Raw genomic sequence first — 12,322 nt, 5'->3', positions numbered from 1 at the left:
GTGGTGTCCAGAACTAGATACAGTACTCCATGGAGGCCTAATCAGTGTAGAGTAGAGCGTAAGAATTACTTCGTGTGTCTTGCTTACAACTATCCTGCTAATACATCCCAGAATGATGTGGGTTTTTTTGTTTTGGTTTTGGTTTTTTTTGCAACAGTGTTGCACTGTTGACTCACATTTAGCTTGCAATCCACTATGAACTCAGTCCCTTTTTGCAGTACTCCTTCCTAGGCAGTCATTTGCCACTTCGTATGGGTGCAACTGATTGTTCCTTCATAAGTGGAGTACTGTGCATTTGTCCTTATTGAATTTCATCCTGTTTACTTTAGAACATTTCTCTAGTTTGTCCAAATCATTTTGAACTTTAATCCTATCCTCCAAAGCACTTGTAATCCTTCCCAGCCTGGTATTGTCTGCAAACTTTATAAGTGTACTCTCTCTATGCCATTGTCTAAATTGTTGATGAAGATACTGAAAAGAACTGGACCCAGAACTGATCCGTGCAGGACCCCACTCGATATGCTCTTCTAACTTGATTGTGAACCACTGATGACTACTCTCTGGGAATAGTTTTCCAACCAGTTATGCACCCACCTTTATAGTAGCTCCATTTATGTTGTATTTCCCTAGGTTGTTTATGAGTGGGTCATGCGAGACAGTATCAGAAACCTTACTAAAGTCAAGATATACCACATCTGCCAGTTCCCTCCTATCCACAGGGCTTGTTACCCTGTCAAAGAAAGCTATTAGATTTGTTTGACATGATTTGTTTTTTGATACATCCATGCTGACTGTTACTTATCAGAACTATATTTAGAAATATATCAAGTCAAGTAAAGACATTTAAATAAGTATGTGATTCTGTCTTAGATATTTCTAAGGTCTAGGTTGATGGACTTGGGATCTTGTATAAGATTTTTATTCCATCAGTTATTTTTGTCATTTCACTACTTCAGATGAGTAGTTGGGACATGTAGGTTAACCGTTATTAATCTACCCTGTTTGTCCTGCTGTGTCCACATGATGCAATAAGCAATTGGCCCTGCTTGCTGATGTAGTGATCTTGAGACACATGCAGACGCATTGCATAAAAGGGGTTATGCCACGGTCTGTTGCTTCTCTGACAATAACAGACATGTTGGTGACTGCTTACTCATTTTAACCAGTGTGTCGTGTCATGTCACTGGGTTCAGGAAATCTTCTACATAGCAACGTACATATTTTTCAAACAGTCAGTAAACATTACTGTCTTGAGATCCTAAGATCTTGAGAATCTGTTTTTGTTCATATTTTTCTGAAGCTCATCAACTTCCTATCTGGAGAGGTGAAAAGAGTTTAGAGGAGGAAGGCACAGATGTTTGCTAATATCTAGTGGATACCAAGACTTGCAACTTGTGTGCTTTTATTATTAATGTCTAAGCAAATCATTGCTGCCTTCTAATGAAGAAACAGATCTGCTTAACTCCCTTCTGTAAAAGTATCAAGATGATATAAATATCCCTTGCTATAACCTACCTAGTAATGGATTTACCAAGACTCTGCCTGCAAGGGAAATTCAGATTTTTTAAATAGGTTTTGACCATTCTGTTGCTCTGAATGAGCTTAATACATTAAATTTCAAATTCTAGCCTGGTCTTTTAACCAATAATAAATACCCAAACTCAAACACCTATGACACCTTTATTCCTATACTTCAGAATAATTCCTCTTTGACTAGTTGAAGCCTGTTATGTCTTTAAAGACTTTATTAGAACCAGTGAGTGGTCCCTGCTTGTTCTTTTGATGATCCTTACAAATAAAGAATGGCATCCACATTATATTTCTATCATTAAGCTTTTGTCTGATCACTTCATAAAGTGACAATAGTACTGAAGGTTCCACTTCAGAGCGAGATTCAGTATGACAAAATAACATAACCACCTTCATTAATGGTTAAGAAACAGGGCCATCACAATTACTATATAGGGCTCTGGTATAGTTGGTAAAACTTTGTGGGGATCCTGGTTAAGGAACAATGTGTTCTCCTCCTAGCCAAATCTTTGCTATATTTGTGTACTGTTATATTGGAACCCAGATAATTTTGTGTGTGTGTGTGATCACTTCTTACAATGGTGTCTCAATTGGCCACTTTTTGTACTCTACCTGCATATTAAGTAGTTGATCAAAGAACACCGAGTTAAAATATTCCTGCATTATAAATAACTGTCTTGTTTTGCTCTGAACTAATATCTATCTATCTATCTTTTTTTTTTTAACAAAAGGTGTTTAAGATCCTGGATCTACCAGAATACATAAATAGATTTTGTAAAAAAATCTATTTTAAATTCTATATATGTGTACAGAAATTGAAAAATCCATCCCTCCTTTGCTTACCTGTAAAGAACTAAGTTCAAAGAGCTGCATATCCCCTTGGATAAGATATAGTTTGTCACTTACTTCTAGTGCTGTGTGTGGAATACTGTTTGCTTACCACTAACTGCTACAGCAGCTCTCAGTGGCAACTGGTGAAATGGAGGCTTCTAATTGCAGGTCTTCATTGGTGAAAAGCCTTTTGGTAAACAGTGTCAACGGACCAAATTCTGCCCTTGCTTATGCAACTTCAGTGAAGTCAATAAGATAGTGAGATTTCTCTTGGTCTGTTAGCAGAATTTGGCCTGTACACGAATTATTAATTTCAAATTTTAAAAAGAACAAAAAATCATTTCACTTTTGGGGCACAGTCCCACAAACCCTCTGCATGTAATACCCCAGTGATTTGAATTACAGACCTACATGCAGGAGGTGTCTAATGTACTCAGTATGTATTGATTGTGTTTTATATACCTTATTTCTATAGTGATATGACAGTATATCAAGTGTTACCAAATTTGTCATCATAAATTTGCAGAGAGCTTTTATTATATAGTTAGTTTTCAAATGCTTATGAAAAGAATTCTGTGCCAGAAGAAATATGTAAAGATCTAACTGTTTCCTATTGTACTTTTTTTTTTTTTTAATAGCAGTTCAGAAAAACACTCAATATATTTTGGTTTTTGATGGATTTGTCATTGTAAGCTGTTTTGCTTCCCTTATACTCTGCACACGATCCATTATTCTTGCTCTGAAATTGCAAAAAGTAAGTATAACCTCGTCTGCCTTTTCTCTCTGCTTATGTTTCCATTTGCTTTCCATATTTTAGTTGCACTAAGCAGTGCTATGTTTTGGATTATCAAGGTATATCAAGTGACTCTGTTCTAGGAAAATCTCTCTCCAAGGGTATATTGCATCTGTATTATATCCAACCTGATATTTAGGAAAGAGCCTAAGTTTACTGTATGTTTGTACAGTACACAATGAAGTCTGTCCTGATTGGAGTATCTGCATGATACTGTAATACAAATATGTTCATTTCAGATCCATAGGTTAAAATTCTGGCCCCACTGAAGTCAATGTAGTTTTGCCATTGATTTCACCCCAAATCTTCAAGTCCTTGTTTGTTTGAAGTTGGCAAATCATACACCCTCAAAATCCAAATATGACTAACTTTTTTTCTGTAAGGCTAAAAAAGCCAGATACTTAAATGTTCACTGGGTAAATTCCTGAGCACAAAGGGCCTCATGCTTTTTGTGTCATGTTGTTGCCCCACCCTCCCCGACACACATGTGAGGCACTGATATGGTCCGTTCGTCAGGGAATCTCTTCCTAAGTGTATACATGGGAGGGGAGAAGAGAGCACAGGATACATGATATCCAATTATCTTAATCAACCGTCAAAAGGGTAATGGGACCTAGTTCAGCAAAGGGTTTGTCACACCTTGAGGGATTGAGAGAGCAGTGCTGACCCATCAGTAGGGGGACAGGAGAGAGTCTGTGGATTGGCACGCAGGATGCAGAAAGTGAAGTTAGTAATAATGCAGTAATGATAGCAGTCACCCTTTACAGCAGGGGTAGGCAACCTATAGCATGTGTGCCGAAGGCGGCACAAGAGCTGATTTTCAGTGGCACTCACGCTGCCCGGGTCCTGGCCACCAGTCCGGGGGGCTCTGCATTTTATTTAATTTTAAATTAAGCTTCTTAAATATTTTTAAAACCTTATTTACTTTACATACACCAATAGTTTAGTTATATATAATAGACTTATAGAAAGAGACCTTCTAAAAACATTAAAATGTATTACTGGCACGCGAAACCTTAAATCAGAGTGAATAAATGAAGACTCAGCACAGCACTTCCGAAAGGTTGCCGACCCCTGCTTTACAGAGTTGTATATGAATGTTCCATAATTCTTTTCTGTTGATATTGCTAATACTGCTCACACATTATTTCTACAGTATTTGCTAGGGCATATCCTTCCAACAGACCCAACTTAAGTACTCTACTTGAGCAGTACTCAAGCACCTGTATGAGCTTCCTTTTTTCTGGAGAAAAGTAGGTTCTGTAACCAAATCTCTAAATGTTTACTACAGAGATTTGTGAATTTCTTCCTGGAAAAGTACAAACGTCATGTCTGTCATGCTGATCGTCTGGAGTTTATAAATGGATGGTATGTCCTGGTGATTATTAGTGATGTGATGACAATCATTGGATCTATAATGAAAATGGAAATAAAAGCCAAGGTGAGAGTTAACACATCTTAATATTTTCTTCACTCTGTTTAAGCATGCTTTTAATTAGACTAATGCAAGGAAAACCAAAGTTGTGACCAATTAACTCTTTTTGCCACAGCAATTTGGTTTGGTCTCTCTTCTTCTCTTACCGGTCTTTTGTTGTCTGTTATCACTGGAATATTAGTTTTCTCTCTGTCAGTGGCACCAACTCAGTTCAGTCAAACTCTGGAGGGTCTTCTTACAGCAACAGTTTCAGGAACAGAAGCCAAATGAATGGAATGGAATGGAATGAACTTCCAGATTCTACTGTAGCAAGAATTTTATGGAGAGGCAAACTGAGACCGGAGAGAGTCTGGGATCAGTTCTTCTCAAGAGATCCTGGGATCTTTTGGGTGAATGCTATTGGAGCCAAACTGGCAGGAAGGCACCTACTGTATGTTATGTTTAGGGCCCTATGAAATTCACAGTTGATTTTGGTCTTTTTCATGGTCATAGGATTTTTAAAATAGTCAATTTCACAGTGTTAGATGTTTACATCTGAAATTTCACACTGTTATAATGGTGAGAGTCCCGACCTAAAAGGGAGTCATAGGGGGTTGTGGGATTGCCACCCGTACTTCTGCTCTGCCTTCAGAGCTGGACTCCTAGCCAACAGGCGCAGAGCTTCCTGCAGCTGGAGGAGGTTCCCGGAGGTGGTCCTGTCCCTCCCCAGCCCGACTAGGGCTAGCAGCTGCAGCCAGGCTCACGGTAGAAGCCCCCTTTCCCCTACAATAGCTAGATTTCACTGGGGAGATCAGATTTCATGGTCTGTGACCCAATTTTCATAGCCATCAATTTGGTAGGGTGCTAGTTATGTTGAGTGGCCATCATAGACATACCCCCCCCCCCAAGTGCACAGTACTGACACTGAGCACTTCTTTCAAAAAGTTTTCTTCTGTAATTCCTATTTCTGTAAAACAGTTTTCAAATTAAAACAAAAACCCGTAGTATTTTTCTTACATTATTTACATCCTCAGCGTTAACAGGAAACAAAATGTCTTTTATAATGAATACAGATAGGTCATACTCTTCTAAAAGGACATCCCTATGTAATTTTAAAGAAAGCGAATTTACAAAACGCATATGTATATATTGCATCTGTAAAACTACATTAAAAAATGCAGAAGCTATAATATTTATAAATGGTGTGTGTGTGGGGGGGGCAAGCTATGCTATCTATAATATAAGTACACAAAAAGAATCTGTCACTAAATTATAGAGTCATGGACAAACAAAACTTGCCATATAACATAGGATGGCAATGCAGAACACCCCTAAGTGCAAGACGCAGCAACTTAGGCCATGTAATGGTAAGTACCAAACGGGCACAACAGACCTTGCTACCAAAGCTGAAGGAAAGAGCTATATGAATGCAGGAGTGGGAGGAAACAGCAGTCACTTGTGTTCTTTAAAAAGTGCTTAATCCAACCACGATGCTATAGTAGCCATAGAATAGAGTCTAGTCAGTAATCTTGCCTTAATTCCACGTGTGTATGTGGAATTTGTTCACGTAGATAAGAGAGACACTTTAAAGCTGCAGTTCAGCAGCAGCCTTCAGATAGGGAGGAAGAAGAAGAAATGGAGAGACCTGGCTCTGCTCCAGGAGAGTCCTAAGCTGAGGCTTGAGGGAAACAGGAAGGGTAAATGTGAGTGGAGGAGATTCTCAAAAGGGTCGCGCTGCTTTTTCAGGGAGAGGGATGGTTCAGCATCTCTCGTTTGGGGTGAGAGAAGTGTTGCTCTTTGAGCAGAGAGTGGGGCTCCAATAGCATTCACCCAAAAGATCCCGGGATCTCTTGAGAAGAACTGATCCCAGTTTGCCTCTCCATAAAATTCTTGCTACAGTAGAATCTGGAAGTTCATTAAATTCCATCTCATTTATTTGGCTTCTGTTCCTGAAACTGTTGCTGTAAATGGCATTTTTTTTTTTTGCAGTCACATCTACAGGTCCGGATCATGGCCTGCATGTGATAGGAACTGTACATGCACCATGCGCATAATAAAAAGGTGGCTCCTGCCCGAGAGGGCTTAGCTAATGAATGCTGCCCATAATTCTTTCCTTTAAAAACTAATGGTAACACACTGCCCAGATTGTGCCCTGAAGAAGAAAATCAAGAAACATTCAACAAACAGGAGTCTCCTCTAAACTGTCCCCAAGCAGCAGCTTGTGGGAATGGGAACTTCACTTTCTTAATGGACTGTCAAATCTACAAGTATAGCAGTGTCTGTCGCCACACACTGGTCAATCTGACTCGGTTACAATAAATATGGTTTTATGTTCCCAGCAGGTTTTTTTTTTTCCCCACAGCCCAACCATATTTCGACAGAATTTGTGTAATCGTGTGTGTGTGTGTGTGTGTGTGTGTCAGGGCATTCTGGAAAAATGTGGGCCAATAGATCATGCCTCCCACACTCTAGAATGTCCTACTGCACAGGTAGCTGGGAGGAATAAGCATTGGCCAGATCAGTTACTCAGGCACAGTAAGGCAAATACAGCAGAATAAGTTTCACAAACTTGCTACCAACATGTGTCAGCCTCAGCTTGAAGAAAGGGCAATGAGCTACTAGCTGTTGTGATTATGAACAGTATTAACCAAGTGTGTGGCCAGAAAGCCCATGAGAGTTGACCAAGCCAGCAGCTGGTTACACATTCTGTTTAAGGTTGTAGCATAAACAGGGCCTTAGTCATGAAGTCTCCCTGTTATTAGTTGTGAACCAATGCTTAAGTAGTGAATGCAAATTAGTTTGCCGTATTATTAAAAATGGGAAACAATGAACTTCCTTGAGAACTTAATTTTGAAACTGTCTATTGTAACCAAAGTGAAATCCGCACAGCGCTTGCAGGCTTCATGCAAATTTCTTTATATCATTCTGCACCTTTGCCTATCTCCACAATACCACTGCCTCTCTGTATAAGGCACCTCTCCTGAGCAACCATATTGGCTTGGTGTTATGTGGCGATGTCCGTTTGGCACTAGAATTCATAGAATCATAGAATCTCAGGGTTGGAAGGGACCTCAGGAGGTCATCTAGTCCAACCCCCTGCTCAAAGCAGGACCAAACCCAACTAAATCATCCCAGCCAGGGCTTTGTCAAGCCTGACCTTAAAAACCTCTAAGGAAGGAGATTCCACTACCTCCCTAGGTAACCCATTCCAGTTCTTCACCACCCTACTAGTGAAAAAGTTTTTCCTAATATCCAGCCTAAACCTCCCCCTCTGCAACTTGAGACCATTACTCCTTGTTCTGTCATCTTCTACCACTGAGAACAACTTCAGTTGAAGCCACTGAAATTTTAAAATCTGACCTAAAAAATTTCCATGTACCATCTTTTTACCTGCATAGTCTTAAACTGCGATACCTATCAACAGGTGTTACTTCACTCACTGCTTTTTTTTTTTTTTTTGCATTCCTCAGAACCTCACAAGTTATGATGTTTGCAGCATCTTACTTGGAACATCGACTTTGTTTGTTTGGGTTGGAGTCATCAGATACTTAGGATATTTCCAGACATACAATGTAAGCCTAGAATCAAATATTCAGTAGTTGAAACTTATTTTAGTTCTGTTGTTTTTATTCTAATTTCTTTAATGTGTATATTGTCCTCTTTCTCCTCCTCTCCCCGACCCTTTGCAGGTGCTCATTTTAACAATGCAAGCATCATTGCCCAAAGTTCTAAGATTTTGTTGTTGTGCTGGGATGATATATCTTGGCTATACATTCTGTGGCTGGATTGTATTAGGGCCTTATCATGAAAAGGTATGTAAGGTCTTCTAAATGTGCATATACAATCATTCCATACTCAGAGTAAGTGCTATCATTTGGGGGAGGAAATTCCTGCTTCTTAAGTTTAAAACATAACTCAGCCTTCGTTATGAAGCCATAACAACAGCTTTAAGTTTTATATGTTAAACTCTCACTGCCTTTCCAAACGCTACACTGAGGATTTTCGGAAATTCCCCTACTATTGTTCTAGTGCTGGTGTCGCTCCAGCTCTGCTGTCAATGGTGGGCGCTCTAACACTGATACTTTTCACCTCCATGTTGCCTCAGCAGGGTTTTGTATTACTCATAGCTTTCTCCAAACCTTCCCCTCTGGGTGAAACTTGGCACAGTTGATCTTGACCCAAATGTAGGGTGATTTGGAAAGTTTTTAATCAAAATCATTTGTAATTTTTTTTCTTATTCAATGTAGATGCAAAATATTACATATACAGTAAAAAAGTATTCCAAACCAAGTTTTTGTGCCTGCATAACTCAAAAATGTGGGAAGCTAAAGGCTTTAGCATGTTTTAGAAAGCCCTCTCAAAGGAAAGAACAGTTCAAGTTTAGAGAAGAGAGACTGCTGTTATGAACATTTAGAATTTGCATAGTTACTAATGCTCATTAGTAATAAGATGCATTTATTTATCCTTTGCCCTTAATGCATTTTAATTGATGACCAAATACTTCCTAAAAGTTTCCAGAATTTTCTGCAGAAATCCTGTAATACCCTACACATCCCTCAGATTATACCTTGAGGACCTGTCCCTTTTAGCTGACACGTTGTAAATATCACTTTTACCCGAACTGTCAAGTAGCAAGCATCTAATGAGCTGAGTAAGTGAAAGAATAGTCAATGAGATGGTTGACTGTGTTGTCAAAACTTGGTTTTGTATGATTTTCTTGTCATTAAATGTTATGGCTCAGCTCATTTTGTTTAAGGCTCTAGCAACTTGCCCCATATCTCACTAGATGGCAGTATTGTACTGCATAGAACAGCCTATTCTAGGCACTTGCTTTACCATGTGTTTTTTGTGGCAGCTGACTGGCTGCACGCTCAGTCTGCTGTACAGAATTGAAAGGAGGATATTCCCATTCTGTTCTGAATGCTCCAAACTGCAGCCTAAAGTAGGAATGACTTGATTCTTGTACATACTAACTAACCAAGAGGGCCACTGCAAGCTTTGTGCACAAAATCCCTTAATGCTATCTAGTGGTTGTAGTAGTTTGATGTCCCACCAACTTGACTCTCCTAGAAGCAGCACTCCCTGCTTGTCAGTGAAATTGGCTGTCTCCAAGTGTAGTGCAAAGGTAGGACATGAAGGCAAGCAACTTCATGTGAAGCAGTGAGTAGTAGAAGATTATTTTTTAAATAAGGGAGGATTGATAAGTGGTAAAGAAGTAAGAGAAACAGGACAGTCCTCCCACAAGTCATCTTGAATCAGCTACAGACCTTGCCACTTGGAATCGGGTGGGGAAAAGTACTCTACAGATTCCCTCTTAATTTTTTTCATGACGAGTTTCAAAATCCCAAGGGTTATGCTTATATTTCCACCCAGCCTCTCTCAGGCCTCATGTAGGAGAGAATCTCTGCTCATCAGAGAAGAGCTGGATTCTGCTCTTTCCATGTGACAACTACAAGGAGTGACAGTGAGCAAGGTGAAGCCTTCCTAGCTGTTTCTTTTGCTAGATGGCTCATTGAGCGGCCCTGCCAGCTCAGAATCAAGAGACCTGAATTTGGATCTCTAGATGGCACTTGTGGACCACTCCATGTTCTAAAATCACCCTTTCCTAATAGCCCTTAGAGCACATTTGTATTACTCCTTCCCCACACTTCATAGAATTCCAGTCCTACATATCTATGATTATGTAGGACTGGAAGAGACGAGACCTCAAGAGGTTATCTAGTCTTCCTCCTGCCCCCACTGCGCAGAGGCAGGACCAGATATACTTAGATCATTCCTGGCACATGTTTGTCTAACTTGTTCTTAAAAACCTCCAGTGACCAGGATTTCACAACCTCCCTAGATAACTTGTTCAAGTGATTAACTATCCTTCATAGTTAGAAAGATTTTCCTAATATCCAACCTAAATATCCCCTGCTGCAAACTAACCAGATTATTTCTTGTCTTACCTTCGGTGGACCTGGGGAACAATTGCTCACTGTATAACAACATTTTATATATTTGAAGACAGTTACGTCCCTTCAGCCTTCTTTTTTCTATACTAAACATGCTCAATTCTTTCAACCATTCCTCATAGGTCATTTAATTGGGAATTGCCCATATATAGCATTTGATCTTCTTTGAAGACATGTTTGACATGGCATCAGCCAGCTACTCTGAATGCCTGACATAAATGCTATTTACTTTGGGTTTCTGGACTATCCAGCATTCTTTTTGGACCCAGAAAATGTAAAACTGTGGGGAGGTTTTGAGTGTAGGTAGAGTTGGTTAAGGCAAAGTGAAAAGGCAAAATAGGAGATTGCCTAGTGGTGCTTGATATAAGGCCTGAAGCTGCTCGTACTGTCCTTTGGTCTTTAGCTATTGCTGTGGAGGGCTGTTGGCACCCAACCTTCTGAATAAAATCTTTAAAATTTGCCATACCTATTTTTCTTGCTGCTATATTGGGATTTAGAAAACCTTTTATCATTCAAATGTACCTGATCATTTGCAAGATAACCTCCAACCCCTTCACCAAATAACGGAATGAGAAAATATAGCTGGAAAATATTCTTTCAAATCTCAGTATTTTTGTTAAAGAAAAGTATAGTCTATAATTTCGCCAAAGAAAGGCTAGAGGAACTGTAGTGGCTTTACTTGTGTCCTATTTCCCCCAAGTGCAGAAAAAATTAAACAGATGCTTACCAATGTGATGCTGGAAGGGGATTTTAAATTTTTTTATTGAAAGAATAAGAAGAGATTGGGGGATCAGAAGATCTGGATTCTGTTCCCAGCTCTGTCACCTACTCATTGTGTGACCTTGGTCACTTAATCTCTCTGTGCCTTAATTTTCTTATCTCTAAATTGGGGATACTTTCCCGCATGCATAAAGCAATTTGAGGCCCTCTAATGAAAGTGTTAAACATTAGTGGTGGTTGTTTGTTAGATGCTTTAACCCTTTGGCACCTTTCCTACAACTGATGCCAATACAAAACACTCAGGTACATAGGGAAAAGGAATTATCTCTGCCTCCCAAGCCAAATGATCATGCCAGTCTTAAATGTATGAAATACGCAAAAGAGAGACATTGTGGTTGTGAGAGGTTTTTATGGGGGGTAGAGGGGTGCAGGAGAGTAGTGGCTCTGTGTTTTTTAAAAAAAATTGTGGGAAAACTGTTAGTGAAAACATCTGTCTTTATCTCCTTTAACCTGATTGTATGTGGTGTTCAGATTCTAATGTTAGTCTCTTTCAATATTGTCTAGTTTGAAGATCTGAACACAGTTGCTGAATGTCTGTTTTCTTTGGTCAATGGTGATGACATGTTTGCAACATTTGCTCAAATCCAGCAGAAGAGCACCTTGGTGTGGCTGTTCAGTCGATTATATCTGTATTCCTTCATTAGTCTATTTATATACATGATCCTCAGCCTTTTTATTGCACTCATTACAGACTCTTACGACACCATAAAGGTAAATCATTTTGTCTTTAGCGGAATTTTTTCTTCTAATCAATTATTTAGCATTCTTTCATGTTAGTTAAACCATAAAGGTGGACAAATGGAAGCTCTCTTGAGATGTTGACTGATTATGATGTATGGTAAAGATATTCAAAGCTTTTAGCTTAAGATCTGGTAAAAAATGGAAGAGAGAATTTCCCTTAAGTGATTTCCACCCAGGCATTAGTTTGGAAAACTTACGTAAGGTATCACACCTCCCTCCCCCTGACACCCAATTTCCCCCAATTTATTCTACTGGCTGTATTACATTTGGGTCAGAATA

The 12,322-nt window shown here is 39.3% G+C and overlaps 1 protein-coding gene across 2 annotated transcripts in view; it reads left to right on the top strand.

Annotated features, from left to right (window-relative positions):
- Nucleotides 1–12,322, top strand: part of MCOLN2 (mucolipin TRP cation channel 2) — a 48,092-nt gene that overhangs the window by 31,683 nt on the left and 4,087 nt on the right. The window contains exons 8-12 of one of the 2 annotated variants that reach the window (XM_045028914.1): nucleotides 3,003–3,115; nucleotides 4,446–4,595; nucleotides 8,039–8,140; nucleotides 8,258–8,380; nucleotides 11,807–12,013. In XM_045028914.1, coding sequence (XP_044884849.1) covers nucleotides 3,003–3,115; nucleotides 4,446–4,595; nucleotides 8,039–8,140; nucleotides 8,258–8,380; nucleotides 11,807–12,013 — 695 coding nt within the window. Of the gene's footprint in view, nucleotides 1–2,999; nucleotides 3,116–4,445; nucleotides 4,596–8,038; nucleotides 8,141–8,257; nucleotides 8,381–11,806; nucleotides 12,014–12,322 lie in introns of both variants that reach the window. The other variant, XM_045028913.1, reaches the window with a different exon arrangement.

This window comes from Mauremys mutica, chromosome 8 (genome assembly GCF_020497125.1).
Source record: "Mauremys mutica isolate MM-2020 ecotype Southern chromosome 8, ASM2049712v1, whole genome shotgun sequence".
Lineage (NCBI taxonomy): Eukaryota > Metazoa > Chordata > Testudines > Geoemydidae > Mauremys > Mauremys mutica.
The sequence above is the reverse complement of the archived record's forward strand: the minus strand, read 5'-3'. Positions and strand labels throughout refer to the sequence as shown.